This window comes from Rhincodon typus, chromosome 4, assembly GCF_021869965.1.
Source record: "Rhincodon typus isolate 14 chromosome 4, sRhiTyp1.1, whole genome shotgun sequence".
NCBI lineage: Eukaryota > Metazoa > Chordata > Chondrichthyes > Orectolobiformes > Rhincodontidae > Rhincodon > Rhincodon typus.
The window spans coordinates 98,817,608-98,834,180 of NC_063335.1; the positions used below are offsets into that span (position 1 = coordinate 98,817,608).

At 40.1% G+C, this 16,573-nt stretch overlaps 1 protein-coding gene across 3 annotated transcripts in view; it reads right to left on the reverse strand.

Moving 5' to 3' along the window:
- Positions 1-16,573, reverse strand: part of fam135b (family with sequence similarity 135 member B) — a 350,061-nt gene that overhangs the window by 33,665 nt on the left and 299,823 nt on the right. For 2 of the 3 annotated variants that reach the window (XM_048596063.1, XM_048596062.1), the window contains one exon: positions 11,061-11,158. In XM_048596063.1, the coding sequence (XP_048452020.1) occupies positions 11,061-11,158 (98 nt within the window). Of the gene's footprint in view, positions 1-10,656; positions 10,768-11,060; positions 11,159-16,573 lie in introns of those variants that run through there. The other variant, XM_048596064.1, reaches the window with a different exon arrangement.

Sequence of the window (16,573 nt, forward strand, 5' to 3'; positions counted from 1 at the left end):
ATACTGGCTTTAGAGGCAAGCCAGACAAAGTTCACTGGGCTGATACCAGGTATGGAGGAACTGCCTTATGAAGGAAAAGTTGAGTAGGTTGGGCTTGCACTCACTGATATTTAGAAGAATGAGAGGTGATCTTATCGGAACCTGCAGGAGTCTCAGGGGATTTGGCAGGGTAGTTGAGGAACAGTTGTTTCTCCTTGTGTAAGTATTTAGGAACAGAGGGCCCAATCTCAGAATACGGGGTCCCCTTATCTCAAAGGAAACACAGATGACAAATTTCTTCTCTGAGGGCAGTAAATCTGTGGTATTTTGTATCACAGAGGGCTGTCAAGGCAGAGGTCATTAAACATATTTAAAGCTGACATAGATAGATCTTTTAATCAGGGAATCAAAGGTAAAAGGGAAAAGGTGGGAGAGTGGAGAGGAAGGTTATCAGATTAGCAATGACTTAATTGAATGATTTCACATGATGGGCTAAATGGCCTACTTTTGCTCTTATATCTTATTGTCTTACTAAGTGGTCATTAAGGGCCTCAAAGGATCCAAGGGTTGATGGGTTGTCTGATGGCATTTCTGCTGACTATGAAATCAGAGATGAGTTGGGGGTGAGGAAGGTCACATTACTTTACACCTTCATTGCAGCAGCTTCAATTGTAAAGTCCAACTCCACGATTCAATAACATCATTTTTAAGCCATAAAACGAAAGTGCAAGAAGTACTCAACAGGTTTCACAACATCCATTGATGAAGAAACAGATTTAACGTTTCAGGTCTGTGGTCATTTAAGTTGTCCCCCTTTGTAATGCACATCTTGGATAGCTGTTCTCAGTACTGACTGTGACTACAGAAAGCATTTCACTCCAGACTTCATTCCTCGGCTTGGAGTGTAAATTGGAACATGTTCTGGCTCCCCAAACCCAACCTGGGAAAAAACTGACCCTGGAGGTTGGCTTTTCATATTATGATGATGGTGTTATCTGGGAGGTGGGCAAACAGCCCCAGCATGGGAGTGCAGGCTGCCAAGTGCAGAGGCAAGTTGTGAGAAAGCCCTGCCTCAGTGCTACAACACTGTATAACTGCAACAAAAAGAATGAAAAAGCAAGGAACATCTCCTTAGCTCCTGGTGCTTCATAGTGTCTATGCCAACTTAGTACCAATTCATGGCTCCCAAACAGAAACTACTGAACATACACCTGCAGTGAGAACCATAGATGGAACTCAGGACCCATGCAGAAATGGGACAAAATTATTTTCTATTGAATAAAGTTTGAGGCTTGTGTACAGACTTCAGTATATTGAGAAAAGAACACTGTCATGCATAAAATCCCTTTTACTATCATTACATTCCTTCAGCTAGATGGAGCTTTATAACAATAAACATTCAATGCAATGTACAATTCCTTCATAAACAGATTACTGCCCCACTTCAAAGAGTCTCTTACAATTTGTAGCTGTCAATCAAACTGATAAATTGCAGGGACCCTACTATACTAATGAGTTGTTGCGAAATCAATCATGCAGCGTCAATCTAGTAATGCAAACCCTCATAGTTATGGTAACAGAGTGAACTGGCAAGAAATGATTATGTTTAATACTGCGTCACTTTTTTCATATAATTATAGGCCAGAAATTTTAAATATCTTCACAGCTCCCCTTGGCAGACGATTTTGCAACTCTTCTTGAAACTTTTCTTGAAACTGCTCCTCTTTACAGTGCCCTTTGATATTTTTGACAGCTGCACTCAACAGGACGTTTTGGCAGGACCTCTCGACAGTTCCAAAAAGAATTTTTGACAGGTGCTTCTGAAAATCCTGACAGTTCAATATTGTCAGAACTGCTGCCAGTTCCATGAGCTTGATGGCAATTTGTTTATGCACTGTTTTATTATTTTGCCTGCTTTAAAAATTTGTAGGGGGCTCCTTTCCTCTCCAAAGGGTTACCCTGGCTATCCAAACAAGTCTGCAAAGCTCTGATCTGCTCATACCAGAGATAATCTACATACGTCAAGCTTTACAATCCAGGGCTACTAAATTCCCACTTCAGTGGGGTACGAAGATAATTTAAATGGCCATTTTCACTACGATGGTGAAACTCGCTGTTGTGACAAAATTCTGGTCTTTTGTGTCTACAGAGCTGAGTTCACAAGATATGGACCAGGATGCTGTTTAACTTAGAATCTATGCAGAAAGAAGCAAGAATTCAACCAGCCTGCACCCCAACACCCACAACTCAGTGCATTCAGATCCTTTTTTATCAGATGATTAACTGTTTTGTGGTATTAAACTCCACATCATGCCCAGAATTGAATCTGTGTTTTCTTTGTGAAGAATTTACTGACGTAAGTGAAACTTCACTTCCTTGCTGCTTGAATCCATATTGTTAGTGTCCATTCACTGTTTGATTAAAAGCAGGATTCCACACTTCCAAAACCTGCTCTCAGATCAGCAGCCAAAAAATAAAGGATCTGGAGCAGATCAGAGGTTCAAAACAAAATGCTAAGAGTGCGGACGTTACAGCTGAAGCATTGGGAGCAAATTAAATCAACCATAGAGAAAATAAGAGGAACATTAGTATTAACTCTAAGTGAGGAGTGATGGAACCCAGGGCACTTAAAGCAAACAGATAGGTTAACAATCAAGGTACAATTTTTATATGTTTTATATTTTTATCAACAGATCAATCGGTTCAAGAGACAAAAGACCTGAAGTTAGGGATCATTAGCTACAGGGAAAGGGTAAACAACAACAAAATTCATGAATATAAAAGAAGGACTTGAATAATAAGTAGCTGGTGTTTTCTTTCTTTCCAGATCAGGGACAAGTCTATTTTGTTAAATTTCGATTAAATGCCTAATATATACAGATAGAACATAAGATCAAGGAACAGGAGCAGGCAATCCAGCCACTCAAACCTGTACAGGTAACTCCATCAGTAGTAACATCCTTCATAAGCATGTTACTAACGTATGAGAATTCTTGAGCATGCTCCGTCATTAATTATGATCATTGAGATCTCATCTGGGCCACAATTCCACATTCCTGCCCACTCCCCATAGACATTTTTTAATTAGTGATTGTTTTAATGGTTATCTCCTCCTTTAGTTTATTCAGTGGGCACAACTGAGTACTTCAGTATCTGTGGAATACATACACCAGGCATATGTTGGCACTTGCAAGGGGTTTCTCATGCTCTGACCTGCTCAGATATAGTGAATATGGTCCGCCAGAGGATACTGGGCTACAGTTTCCCGAGATAACACAGTGTGGAGTTGGAGGAACACAGCAGGACAGGCAGCATCAGAGGAGCAGGAAAGCTGACGCTTTGGGTCGGGACCCTTTTTTCTGAAGAAGGGTCCCAACCCGAAACGTCAGCTTTCCTGCTGTGTTCCTCCAGCACCACACTGTGTTATCTCTGACTCCAGCATCAGCAGTTCTTACTATCTCCTACAGTTTTCTGAGCTTTTTTTTTCCTTTATTCATCAAGGGGATGAGGGTGTCGCAGGCTAGGCAGCATTTATTGCCCACCCCTAATTGCCCAGAGGGCAGTTCAGAGTCAACCACATTGCTGAATTTAGTTTTTCATTTACTGGGAGAACGATTTTCCTCTGCCTTTGTCATCCCACACAATTTCTGTAAGATGGGCTTATTTGGGGTCATCACTATGAGTTCCACAGGAAAATGGTATTTCTTCTCAAGAATTCTTCTCATGCTGCTGTTGGTTTCAGAAGCCTTAAAAAAAATGTATCCCCGCGGAGAGTTTGTGACCACTAGAGAATTATTCTGAAGAGTTGTAAATTGCTGAAACGCAAGTCTAACTATAACTATTAGGTGCCGCATTCTAAGGTAGATGTGTTTTTAATTCAGAATGATTCACAAAAGGAATCTGTCCTGCAAATGCAAGTTGACCCTTCTGTAGTCCATCACTGTCTAAGCGTTGTCTCACACTAGAGAAAGTGTAGGAGATCGAGGGTAAGAAGGAGGTCCTGTCAGCCTCTGCTGCCAAGTCTTATGACACCAGGTTATAGCTGAACAAGCTTTCGTAGTGCTGCTCCTATGTCAGGTGCAGAGAGGAGAAGACATACAGGCACAGAATTTAAAATCAGAGAGATCAAAAGACCATACAAATGGTGTGAGTGGAATGTTGACAGGCTGAATAATAAAAGTCTCTGCAGGTGATCAAGAGTGTCAGGCAGTGTGAGTAAAGTGTTAACAGCTGAATGGAAAGTGAATGCAAAGATGGCCTCAACCATGATCTTGGGTTCATGTCGCGCTACATGTAACCCCACCGTATTGTTCTGTATTTGTAAAATCTTGCTTACTGTCCTGTTTCGACACCATCACCTTGATAACTTGTTATGATCTCTCTACCTTAATTAGTTTGTAGAGTTCTTGGATTATTTGTTACTTTGTTTTGACCCTCAGCATTCGACTCTTACACCTATCATGTAACTCCAATCATTTGATTTGTCTCTTAACACCGCCTTTTTTTTTTAAAAATGATCTCTCTGCTTCAATTAATCAGCTTATAGGTCATCTCTTCACTTTTCATTCAGTTGTTAACACTTTACTCACACTGTCTGACATTCTTGATCACCTGCAGAGACTTATTATTCAGCCTGTCAACATTCCACTCACACCATTTTTATGGTCTTTTGATCTCTCTGATTATAAATTCTGTGCCTGTGCGTCTTCCTCTTACTTCACCTAACAAAGGGGCAATGCTCCAAAAGCTTGTGATTTCAAAAAAAAACTGTTGGACTATAACCTAGTATCATGTGACTTCTAAATTTTTACACCTCAGTCCAATACCAGCACCTCGATATCATGGCCAAGTTTTATGACGTGATTAAATTGGCTGTTATAAAAAGCTCTGCTCTTTGAAAGTTGGAAAACAATATTCCACCTGTTCCCTTCCACTAACAGGCACTCTGCTTTGCTTTGAAATGAAAACAGGACAGATTGAAACATTAAACATAGGAACACACGTAAGCCATTCAGCACATCACGACTGTTCTGCCATCTGTATGATCATCGCTGATTCTCCATCTTCAAGCCATATTTCTTCACACTTTTAGTTTCTAGTTGTCTACTTATTTATTAAATATATTCAGTGATTTCACCTTCACAGCCTTTTCTGGTAGAAAATTGCACAGGTTTGCTACCATCTGAATTATAAACTTGCTCCTCATTCAATCCAAAATGGCATAAGGCATATCCAGAGACTGTGACTCGTTGTTCTGGTCCCCTATCAAGGGGAAACATTACCTCTACTCCTAGTCTGTCCAGCCCTGTCAGAATTTGATATGTTTTAATGAGATCCTTTCTCAGTCTTCTAAACTCCACTGAATACAGGCCCAGTCCTCCCAGTCTCTGGTCATACGATTCCATGAATCAGTTCGATGAGCCTTTGTTGCACTCCCTCTATGGGAAGTATATCTTTTCTCAGATAAGGAGACCAAAACTGCATGCAATACTCGAGATGTGGTCTCACTAATTCCCTATTCAGCCACAGAAATACACCCTTGTTCTTGTACTCAATCTTCCTGCAATGGAGGTCAATATGCCATTTGCCTTCCAAACTGCTTGCTTGCCTTCAATGACTAGTGTGTGGACACCCGGATTCCTTTGTACATCAACTTTTCCCAATCTGTCACCATTTCAATAATACTCTGCCAGTCTGCTTTTTCTACTGAAGCAAACAACTTCACATTTATCCATGCCTCACTACATCTGCCATGTATCAGCCCATTTAATTAACTTGTCGAAATTATACTGTAGCCTCTTTCCGCCCACCTCACTATTCACACTTACTTTTATATCATGAGTAAACTTGTAAATATTCCATCGATTAAATTGTTGATATATATTGTGAATAGCTGGGACTCAAGCACTGGTCCCTTCAGTACCCTATTCCCAAATGAACTATTTACTCCTTTTCTTTGTTTTCTGTCTGCTAACCAATTCAGTCATTGCCAGTATATTACCACCAATCCCATGTGGTCCATTGTGTACTATACCTTGGAATTTAATCAAAATCATTCTGAAAATCCTAATACACCACATCCACTGATTTTCCCACATCTACTCTGCCTGTACACCCTCAAAATAAACTCCTGTTGGTTTGTCCAACATGATTTGCATTTCATAACTCCACATTGGTTTTCTGTAATACTGTTAGTATTTTCTAATTGTCCTGATATGACATACTTTATAACAGACTCCAGTATTTTCCCTACTACCGATATTAGACTAACCACTCAGTAATTCATAGTTTCTTCCTTCTCTCCTTTTCTAAATAATGTGGTTCCATTTTCCATCTTCCAATTAGCCAGAATTTTTCTAGAATCTACAAAAATTTGGAAGGCGACAAATGACACATCCGCAATTTCCATGGCCGTTTCCTTTAGTATCCTGACATGTACATTATGAGGCCCAGGGGATAGATCAGCCTTCAGGCCCACTATTTTCTCCAGTAATTATTTTAAAATAAAACCAATTCTTTCAATTCCTCCTTTCCGAAACATCCTTGCTTCCCCTGCACTTATCAGGAATAATTTGTGTCTTCTTCTGTGAATGTAGTTGTTCAATTGCTTTGCCATTTCCTTGTTCTCCATGATTAACTCTCCTGTTTCAGCCTGTAAAGGGTCTATATTTGTCTTCACTAATCTTTTTCTTTTCACATAGTTATAGAAGCTCTTACAGACTATTTACACTTGTTGCAAGTTTGCAATTTTTGTTGACATCATATTAATTTAAAGCAATGTAGCTGGAAACTTTTTTTAAATAGCACTTTTAACCATTTTGAATGCTTGGTTGGATTTCAAAAGCTTCTAATTATTTCAGTTCAACAGATAGTCTATTGATCTAAGAATGACTGAATACTGGAGATAACTTTAATGTGGTCTCTTATTTGTCTACAAAACTAATTGGTCCCTAAAGGATTTCATTTAAATTGGAAGGTTTTTTGTTTTCCCTTCTAGTATCAATCAGAATATGTTTTTGAATTCTGGATATTACCAACTTGTCAGATCATTATTCTGATTGTTAAAATCATTGAACCAATCTAAAACAAAGTGCTGTCAAGGGGAAACATTACCCCTACATCTAGTCTGTCCAGTCCTGTCAGAATTTTATATGTTTCAATGAGATCCTTTCTCAGTCGTTTAAACTCCACTGAATACAGGCCCAGTCCTCCCAGTCTCTGGTCATACAATTGGCCTACCATTCCACGAATCAGTTCGATGAGCCTTTGTTTCACACCCTCTATGGGAAGTATATCTTTTCTCAGATAAGGAGACCAAAACTGCACACAATACTCGAGATGTGGTCTCACATGTGTCCTGTTCCCGCACCGCAATACACCCTTGTTCTCATACTCAATCTTCCAGCATAAGTCCTAAGGACTGTAAATATTGTACATACTGAGTAAAAGGCTATGCAGAAAATAATTAGGAGATTTGAGGGAGCACAGGATGATATAGGCAAACTGATGGGTTATGGAATGGCAAAGGTGACATGAAGGGGCATGAATTAGACAGAGGAGGTGGTGCGAATTTGAGAGCTGGGCTGCTATTTTGGAGAACTGAGTTCTACTTTCTAAGCACCTCAACCATATACCCGTGATCTCCTCACAGACTTCAATGCTTGCAAAATATACTGTAAATCTGACTCCCGAATAAAAAAGAAAACAAAAGTCCCAGGCAAAGTCACACAGTGGTCGGCTGTGCATTTTGAAATGTACGCATATTGGGTTTTTCGGGTTATTCCAGACCAGTGTGTCTATAATTTGAAACTGTGACCAAGATATTTCAAGACAGTTTGACAGCAGCTGAGCACAAGGGCATAAGGAACAATCCTTGTGGCTGAATGGATAGCTTCAAGGTAAACCCAATACTGGGCCCCAGGGTTCATTTAAAAGAAACAAGTGAGTTACGGAGAGCTGCTGGGGAACTTACCTAGAAAGAGGGTTTAAACTGAAGCCAGCCATCAGAAAGACTGTTAAACTGAAGAGAGGCGATGATGAGGGAATGGCCATTAAAGGCTGAGTAAACAGGCTGGCAGTGGTAATCAATTTGCTAGTGGGTGGCTGAGGAGAATGATGGATATAATTTTAACGTTGAGCTGGAATGGCCATCCCACTTCTTTAGTTGTATGTTCAGCATTTTTTTTTTTATAAATTTAAAAACACCAAACTATTGGCCTTCCCAAGTCTGTAAGACCGTTTGTTAGACTTCCAGAAATGCAGAAATACGATTAATGGAGGGCAGGGGGTGGGGGGCTATTATTTAACTTATACCAATATGGTGTGCAATGTCAGTCCACTTCTGGTTTTGAATGAATCTGGAATGCCATATTGCAGGCTGCATTAGTTCCTGAAAAATGGGCATGATGCCCGTGAAATTCTCAGCCTTTATGTATAGGTATGAAAGGATAGTTTATATTGATTTCCAATTGAAAAGAAGGCAGCACTCCGAACAAAATGTACGCTTCCCCGTTCTTGTAATTTTAAACTGAGGATGTTCTCTGGCTTGCGATTGACAACAATCAGCAAGAACGAGTGCAGTGTAATCTCCTAGCAATACGCAGTTGCTGACAATTACTCTGCAGTTGTGAAAAAAAGAAACAACCCATTTTGAAACTTGTTCTTTTCCTTCTCCTGAGAGGAAAGGAAGAAATGAGTTACAGCTGGGAGCTAGATAATTACTTGTGTGTTTCAAAGCTTATACCCTTTCTTTTCAAGCAGGTCCGCACTCAACAATTACAGAGAGTGTATCATTTGCCGAGTGAATTGGATACAATCTATTATGTCCGCCTGGTATTGTCTCTAGAGAGACATGGAGGATCTGCAGGGAATGGTCTGTAAATCGAGGCAAACATTTTGTGGGGAGAGCATTTTAGACAATCTGCAACGCGAAATGATTTTTATGAGCTATCACTTTATGATGAAGGACATGGTGGCTCACTACAATTTGATGGCAATTCTTCCCAAAGGCATTAGTGCAGTTAATTTCTTTTTTTTATATATTGCTTTGTCCAACAAAGCATAGCTGCTGCAGATCAGTGCACTTATTTCTTAACTTTTCACTATTTTGTTTGCCCAAACTTTGCGTTCATGAAGAGGAGAAGCAATCCTTAGGTTTAAGAACACTTTTCCTCAGGCAATACCGCCCAGCTTAGGTAATGAGAGAGTAGAATGTCGGCTCGCTGTTGCATTCTAAGTGTTGGCCTATTCTAGATGGGCAGGAGGGAGGAAGAAAACATGTAGTTGGATGGGGTAGCAGGGGAGGTCTTTTTTAAAAAATAGGAACAGTTGATCCAACAGCGCTCATATCACAGACATAATAATTTCAAAGCAGAGACAAAGATCCCAATCGCTGATTGTGCCATCATTACTGCTGGATAAACTGCCTTATATCGCACAGAATTGAGGCAAAAAACTTTACTAACACTATTGTTGCATTGGAATGTAGATTGCACTGGAGCCTGGCAAAGGTGCAACTGGTGGATTGCTTAACTGGTTTGTAACGAACTCAGTATACACCCTGAACTGCAGCCAAAGTGTAGGAGGGGCTGGGTCAGAAGAAATACTTGCCCCGTTTAATTGAAAACCTTCCGTAAATCATCATGCATTATTTCTCTTGCAGATATTCTGAGCTGTCACTTTTATGTGCAAAGTAAACTGTTTGTACTCTATTCTAACATGTCAGAACGCCCAACTTCAGGAGATTAGCGGAGTGACACCACTTCCAAAATGATAGAACCTCTCACCTATTTGATGGAGACCACCAAATAAGGCCTAGATTAAAACTGTCCATGCTCAAATTTTCACAGCATACTTGCAGGCAACAGCATAAGGAAGCTTTGATCTCATATGATGGGCTTGCATCCGTTTGCACATTTGAAAGCTTGAACAAAGCACCCAGTTCTCCAGGAAAGATTTTACAGAACAGTTTAATACCGTAACAATTTTTGTTGTTCCTTTTCTTGGGCCGTAACAGCAAGGTCTTTGTATCATCTTATTTAGGATATAGCTGAACATTTTATTCAGATGAATTTTTTTTTTGACATCACATTTTGTAATGTACATAGCTGCTAGAGATTTTACAAGTTTAGGGACATTGAAGTGACTCTTGGATAGGCATATGGATGATAGTAAAATGTAGGATATGCAGGGTAGTTTGATCTTAGAGTAGGATCATAGGTTGGGACCACATCGTGGACCGAAGGGCCTGTACTGTGCTGTACTGTTCTGTGTTCTATGTTCCTGTCCCCAGTTGCATTCAGGATAACATATCGATGTGTGGTGCAAGCAGTATTCACTTAAAAGAAAACTGAATGAGTGCTGGATGCAGTAGGATGCTTGGTGACTACCTTCCATTTGCCCCTCCTCCGTCCTAGTTGCTCCCTTCTCATTCAAGCTCATCTTCCTCTCACTTGCTTTCTCCCTCCCTCCATCCATGATTTCGACACTCCCTTTTCTGATTGCAGAATTCTCCTCTCCCAGACGCTATCTTGGGTACTTGACCAGTGGCTTGGAATCTGAATCTCCATTGCCAGTAAGCACGTTAGGGTCATCCTGCAAGTATCTCTGCTTTATCAGTCCAATTTAAATGAGGTTCCAGGCCCAATTTTCGCCAGGCCTCTCCTGCTGTAAACCACAGAGTTTGACCCAGCTCATATCAGTATCCAGCATTATAAAACTCCATCCAAGATCTCTGATTCTCTTGACACTTCATTATGTTAAGAACATGTGCCTTTTTTTTGCTTTATCCTAAAGAAAAGCAAAACTTTGTTTATCTTCAAAACGTTAAGTCTCATTTTGATGTTCCTACAGATGTACCAATAAATAAAAGGAAGATGCACTGAGAACATTACTTAGCTACATTTAAAAATAGAATCATCCTGCTGAATATGTAATATGGATTGGCTTTATTACAAGCTATGTCTAAACATTATTTTTGTTTAAATATGTAATTTAAATGATTTTGACTGTTTAGTTACATACATGCGGTTTTGTTTTCTCAGTGGGAAACATTGCACAAAGTAAGAATTGTGTACATTTACCTTATTCTGGATATTGTCAGACTGTAGAGATGGATATGTTGGATAATTTCATCCAAGAGTCGATCAGTCATTGCATCAAAATCAGCAAAGGTGTCACTCTGCAGTGAAATATATTCAAAATAAAGCAAAAGCTGATGTGACACAGAAAAATGAATCAGAGCACAAAGATTACTATCCATCTCATTTTGAACAGATTGTACCTACATTCAGGAATGTAAACTTGACACCATTTTCTTTTCTACTTTTCACTTTGCCTCTGTTCCTTATAAACTATTATTCATTCACATTTTGCACAGCAATAAAATAAATAGCAAAATTCAAAGGTACATTGCATCTCCTTCCTACTCACTCTCTCCCATGCTACAGACAGTCTAAGCTGTAAATTCGACCATGGTAATAATTGTATGTAGGGTTGTTTACCAGAAAACTGTGTTTCATTTAATGCTGGACTTTTCTCCCAACAAAAGACAATACAATCTACTGAATTTATTTACATTCTTAAATTATTATATGAAAGCTACCTGTTGCTGTGTTTCTCCTGTTTATTAAATCCTTTTGTGCATCTTGTCTCATAAATACCTTTAGCTCCACAGTGATCTCCTCCAACTATCTCTTCTTGCCTATGGCCTTCCAGAAAAGTCACTCCTTCGAACATCTCTTTTTGAGTTGGCAACCAATTTTATCTAATTCCTCTGTAAAGTGCTTTAGGGCATTTTGCATTGAAAGATCAGTGTAAATACAAGCTGCCTATGTTGTTAATCCTGTGCTCTTTATGAAGTGAGTATGAAGTTGAACATGAGGAAATTTTTTTTCCATCCAGTGAGTAGTTGGGGTCTGGAATGTGTTGCCTGGAACTGTGGTGGAGGCAGGTTCAGTTGAGACATTCAAGGGGACAATGAACGATTACTTGGATAAAAATAATGTGGAAGGGTACGGAGGAAAAGTTGGAGGTTGCCACTAGGTAATGAAGATTATTTCAAAGGCTGATGCAGATGTTTAGAGCTGAATGGCCTCCTTCTGCTCCATAACATCTCTGATTCTGTGAATGGCACAGATCAGAATGGAAAGAGTTAATCCAGGCAGTAACATAGATCATGCTACAGAATTGACAGAGATGAAGCCTGCTGGGTAATACTTTGAGTTTTATATCAAGTAAAGTTACTGAGTGCGTTATAACCGTGGAAAACAGTACTTTTTATTTGAGAAATGCCTGAGTGTAGCTCTAAGCTATAATACTTTGATCAGTGTTCAGGCTCTTCCGTAAGTCTGACTGTGTGTATTAAGTGGATAAGGAGATGAAACTTGTTGGAATAGATTACTGAGACCAAATAGTCAGACTGCTAATTCTGCAAAGGGCTCAGATTAAGTGCGTGTTAAGATTGGGTAGCAGTGAAGAGCTATGACCAGAGCTTTTGTGCAAGTGATGGGAAAGGACATTAAGGAAAAGGAAAGTCGTGGTGAATTATTTCCCGAAAGGAAACTCAGTTGGTCTAGCTTCTAGGACAGAGATAACAATTGTATCTTGATCACTAACACTGCCTTATAGTGACTTGCTGCTACAGTTTATGATGTTGTCTTGCTGATATACTTGATGTTCGTTGTAAATCAAGATTAAATTGCTTTTCATCTACTATACATGTATGTAGTCCTGTCTGATTCGACAAGAATAAATTGAAGCTCCATATATTTAGAGACAGGATGATTTACCGACATCTCCACAACCTATTATCTCCATTTCTTGACACAGAAGAATGCTGAACAGCTCGAGCAGATTGCCAGGGAAAGCTGATGAGGACAAGATTTTGGGTTCATTTGAAAAACAGATATAGCAATGTAAAGAATTTGTAATTATGCACCAGCTTTCAGACTGTCTCAAAACAACAAAGTAATTATGAAGTGTCGTGATTGAACCATAGAATGATTACAGCACCGGAGCCCATTCAGCTGAGTCCATGCTAGCTGCCTGCAAGACAAACTCACACAACTATAACCTCACCTAACCTTCCTTCACACCCTGTCAATTCCTTGTTGTCCTGAAATATTTTATCACTTCAGGTGCCTATCCAGTTTCCTTTTGAAAACCCTCTCAGAAATATCCCTCTGGATCCCCACTCACCGAATGAAAATGTTTTCCTCTTGTTGCCATTGCTTCTTTTACTAATTGCCATCAATCAGTTCTCTCTGGTTCTCAATCCTCCCGCCAACAGAAACAGTTTCTCCCTGTTCACTCAGTCCAGACTCCTCATGATTTTGAACACCTCGATCAAATCTTTTCCTCACATTAGGAGAATAGTCCCGCTTCTCCAAACTAGTCAAGTAAATAAAGTTCCTCATCCATAGAACCGTTCTTGTGAATCTTCTGTGCACGTTCTCTAATGCCTTCACATTGTTCCTAAAGCCTAGAACATGACACAATGTTCTCCAGTGCTCTTGCAATCAAATAAACATTGGAAGGCTATAGTTAGTACCTTCGCCATTTCATACAACCCTATTTCTTTTGGTATCTTTGAGTGCATTGTGTCTTATCCTGGTAACATAAAAGCATAGATAACAGGACCAGGTGCAGGTCCTTTGGCTCATTGATCTTCCTCCACTATTCAACAAGATCATGGCTGATCCACTATTACAACAACAAAATCCTGTGCCCCTCCTATAATTCTTGGCACCTTTAGCTTCGAGAAACCTATTTCTTTCTTAAATATATTAAGAGACACAGTTTCCACCATCTTCTGTGATTGAGAATGACACAGGTTCACTGTCCTCTGAGTGAAGACATTTCTCTTCATTTGGTCTGAAATGGCCTACTGTATATCCTGAAACTGTGACCCTTTGTTCTAGACTCGCTAACCAAGGGAAACATCATCCCTGCATCCAGTCTGTCTCACCTAGAATACAATTCATTTCAATGAGGTCCCCTCTCATCCTTCTAAAGCCCAGTGAATACAGGCCCAATCATCCCAATCTCTCCATATTTGACAAGTCTGCCATCCCAGGAATCAGTCCAACGGACCTATCAATTATTATTTATCCATTATCAACTTTGACTACAGTCAGCCTTTCTAATGCCTCTCCTTATCAAGTTTTGGTACACTGAGTATCTCAGCCACGTTCTCTATTACCATGATTGTGAGAGTATCTACATCTTCTGTAAAGATAAATGCAAAGTACTCATTTACCACCTAAGAAACTATAGAAGTTGGTGCACAGCCCAAACCATCATGATAGTGAACCTTCCATTCATGGATTCTATTTACACAGCTCGCTGCCGCAGAAAGGTGGCCAACATCATCAAAGACCCATTGCACCCTGGTAATGATATCCTACAACCTCTTCTGTCAGGAAGAAGATACAGAAGCCTGAACATGCACACCAGCAGATTCAGGAACAGTTTCTTCCCGGCTGTTATTAGACTGATGAATCATCTCTCTACCCTCAAATATTGCTGATCTTGCTAACATTGATCTCGCCTGTATGCCTCTGTCTATGGTCTTATTGATCTGTACATCATTGCTTATTGTGATCTTCCTGTACTGCTCATAAACAAAGCTTTTCACTGTAGTTTGGTGCATGTTACAATAAATCATTCAATCATCCATGTCTCTGCCTCATTGCATATGTCCCTTTTGTTGGTCCTTAATTAGCCCCTCCTTTTATTACTCTTTTAGTATTTAGTTATTGATAGAAGACTTTTGGATTCCTTTTATGTTAGTTACTTCTCACACTCCCTCTTTGCCTCTCATTTTCTTCAGGCTGGTTCTCATTTGTATTATCAGTCTCTCCATTTCTGTTTCATCTTCCTCTCAATTGTTCTTGCCATTCCTCAGCTCTGGTTTTGTCTACAATACCATACCCCTTCCAAGGATAGACCTCAACAAAACCTGAATCACCTCCTCTTTAAAGACAGACCTTTGCTGATTGATGGTTTTGCCTGTCAGTCTTTGATTCCAATTTGCCAAAGTCAGATCTGTTCTCACCTCAGAGATGTTTCGATGAAAACAGGTTCTGATGAAGAGTCACCAGACTCGAAACATTAGCTCTACTTTCTTCCCACAGCTGCTTCCAGACCTGCTAAAGTTTCTCCAGCGTTTTCTGCCTTTGTTTCAGCTCTCCAGCTCTTTGTTTTATGTTACCCATCTCAGAGAAAATGGCTCTCTTGCAATTAAGTATTTTAACTCTAAATTGTTCAGTGCCTTTTATAATAAATAACCTGTAGATTAAGGTTCTAAAATCATTATTCCTCAAGGGAAGAATCTTTCCAGACCTGAAAGGGCTATGGTGAGAAATTTGGAAATATTGGGGGAAATGTTGAGTGACATGCTTTTTGACTGAGACCAAAAAAGTTATATTTTCCAACCAGGTTCTGGACATCAAGGTGAGATGCTAATTTGTGAGTGGTAACAGACCTATTGATGAGGGATTCTCTCTCTTTAGCTTTCTTATTTCTACATAATCTGGCCTCATTTATGTGCAGGGCCCCATTCTCCCTCCTGCTGGATAGTAACTAGTTGACATGAATTCCTGACAGGAACATCCCAGTGGGTCAACAGTAAAGATGGTGGAAACATTGTGGTCTGACATTGTGCTAAGTTAATCTCACACCTACAGCACGTGGCAACAGCCTACATGGTGAACACGCTGCATATGCTTAAAATCTGTGGGCACGTTGCAAAGTTGAAGGATAGTCGTTTCTCAGTCAACACAAATGCCTGGAAGTCACCATCTCCAATAACACATAATTTAACTACTGCTCCTTGAAATTTAATGGCATTACCATCATTGAATGCCCCACTATCAACATCCTGGGGGTTACCATTGAGCAGAAACTCAGCTGGATTCGCCATATAAATGCACTATTACGAACAGTGCAACAAGTAGCTCACCTTTTGTTTTTACTTTATTTGTCACTGGTTAGGCAGCATTTACTGCCCATCCCTAATTTCCCAGAGGGTAGTTTAAGTGTCAACCACATTGCTGTGGGTCTGGAGTCGCATGTAGACCAGACTAGGTAAGGCCATCAGTTTCCTTCCCGAAAGGACATTAGTGAACCAGATGGGTTTTTCCGACTATCGACAATGGATTCATGGTCATCATTAGATTCTTAATTCCAGATATTTATTGAATTCAAATTCCACCATCTGCCATGGCGGGATTCGAACCTGGGTCCCCAGAATATTATCTGGGTCTCTGGATTAACAGTCCAGCGATAATACCACTAGGCCATCACCTTCCCTAAATTCCGAAATCCTGTCCACCATTTACAATGCACAGGTCGGGAGTGTGATGGAATACACCCCACTTACCCGGATGGGTGCAGCTCCAAAAACACTCATGAAGCTTGGCATCATCCAGGATAAAGCAGCCCATTTGATTGGCACTACATCCACAAGCATCCACTCCCTCCACCACCGACACTCAGTAGCAGTAGTGTGTACTATCTACAAGATGCACTGCAGAAATTTGCCAAAGGCAGATCTTCCAAACCCACGACCACTTTCATCTAGAAGGGCAAGCGC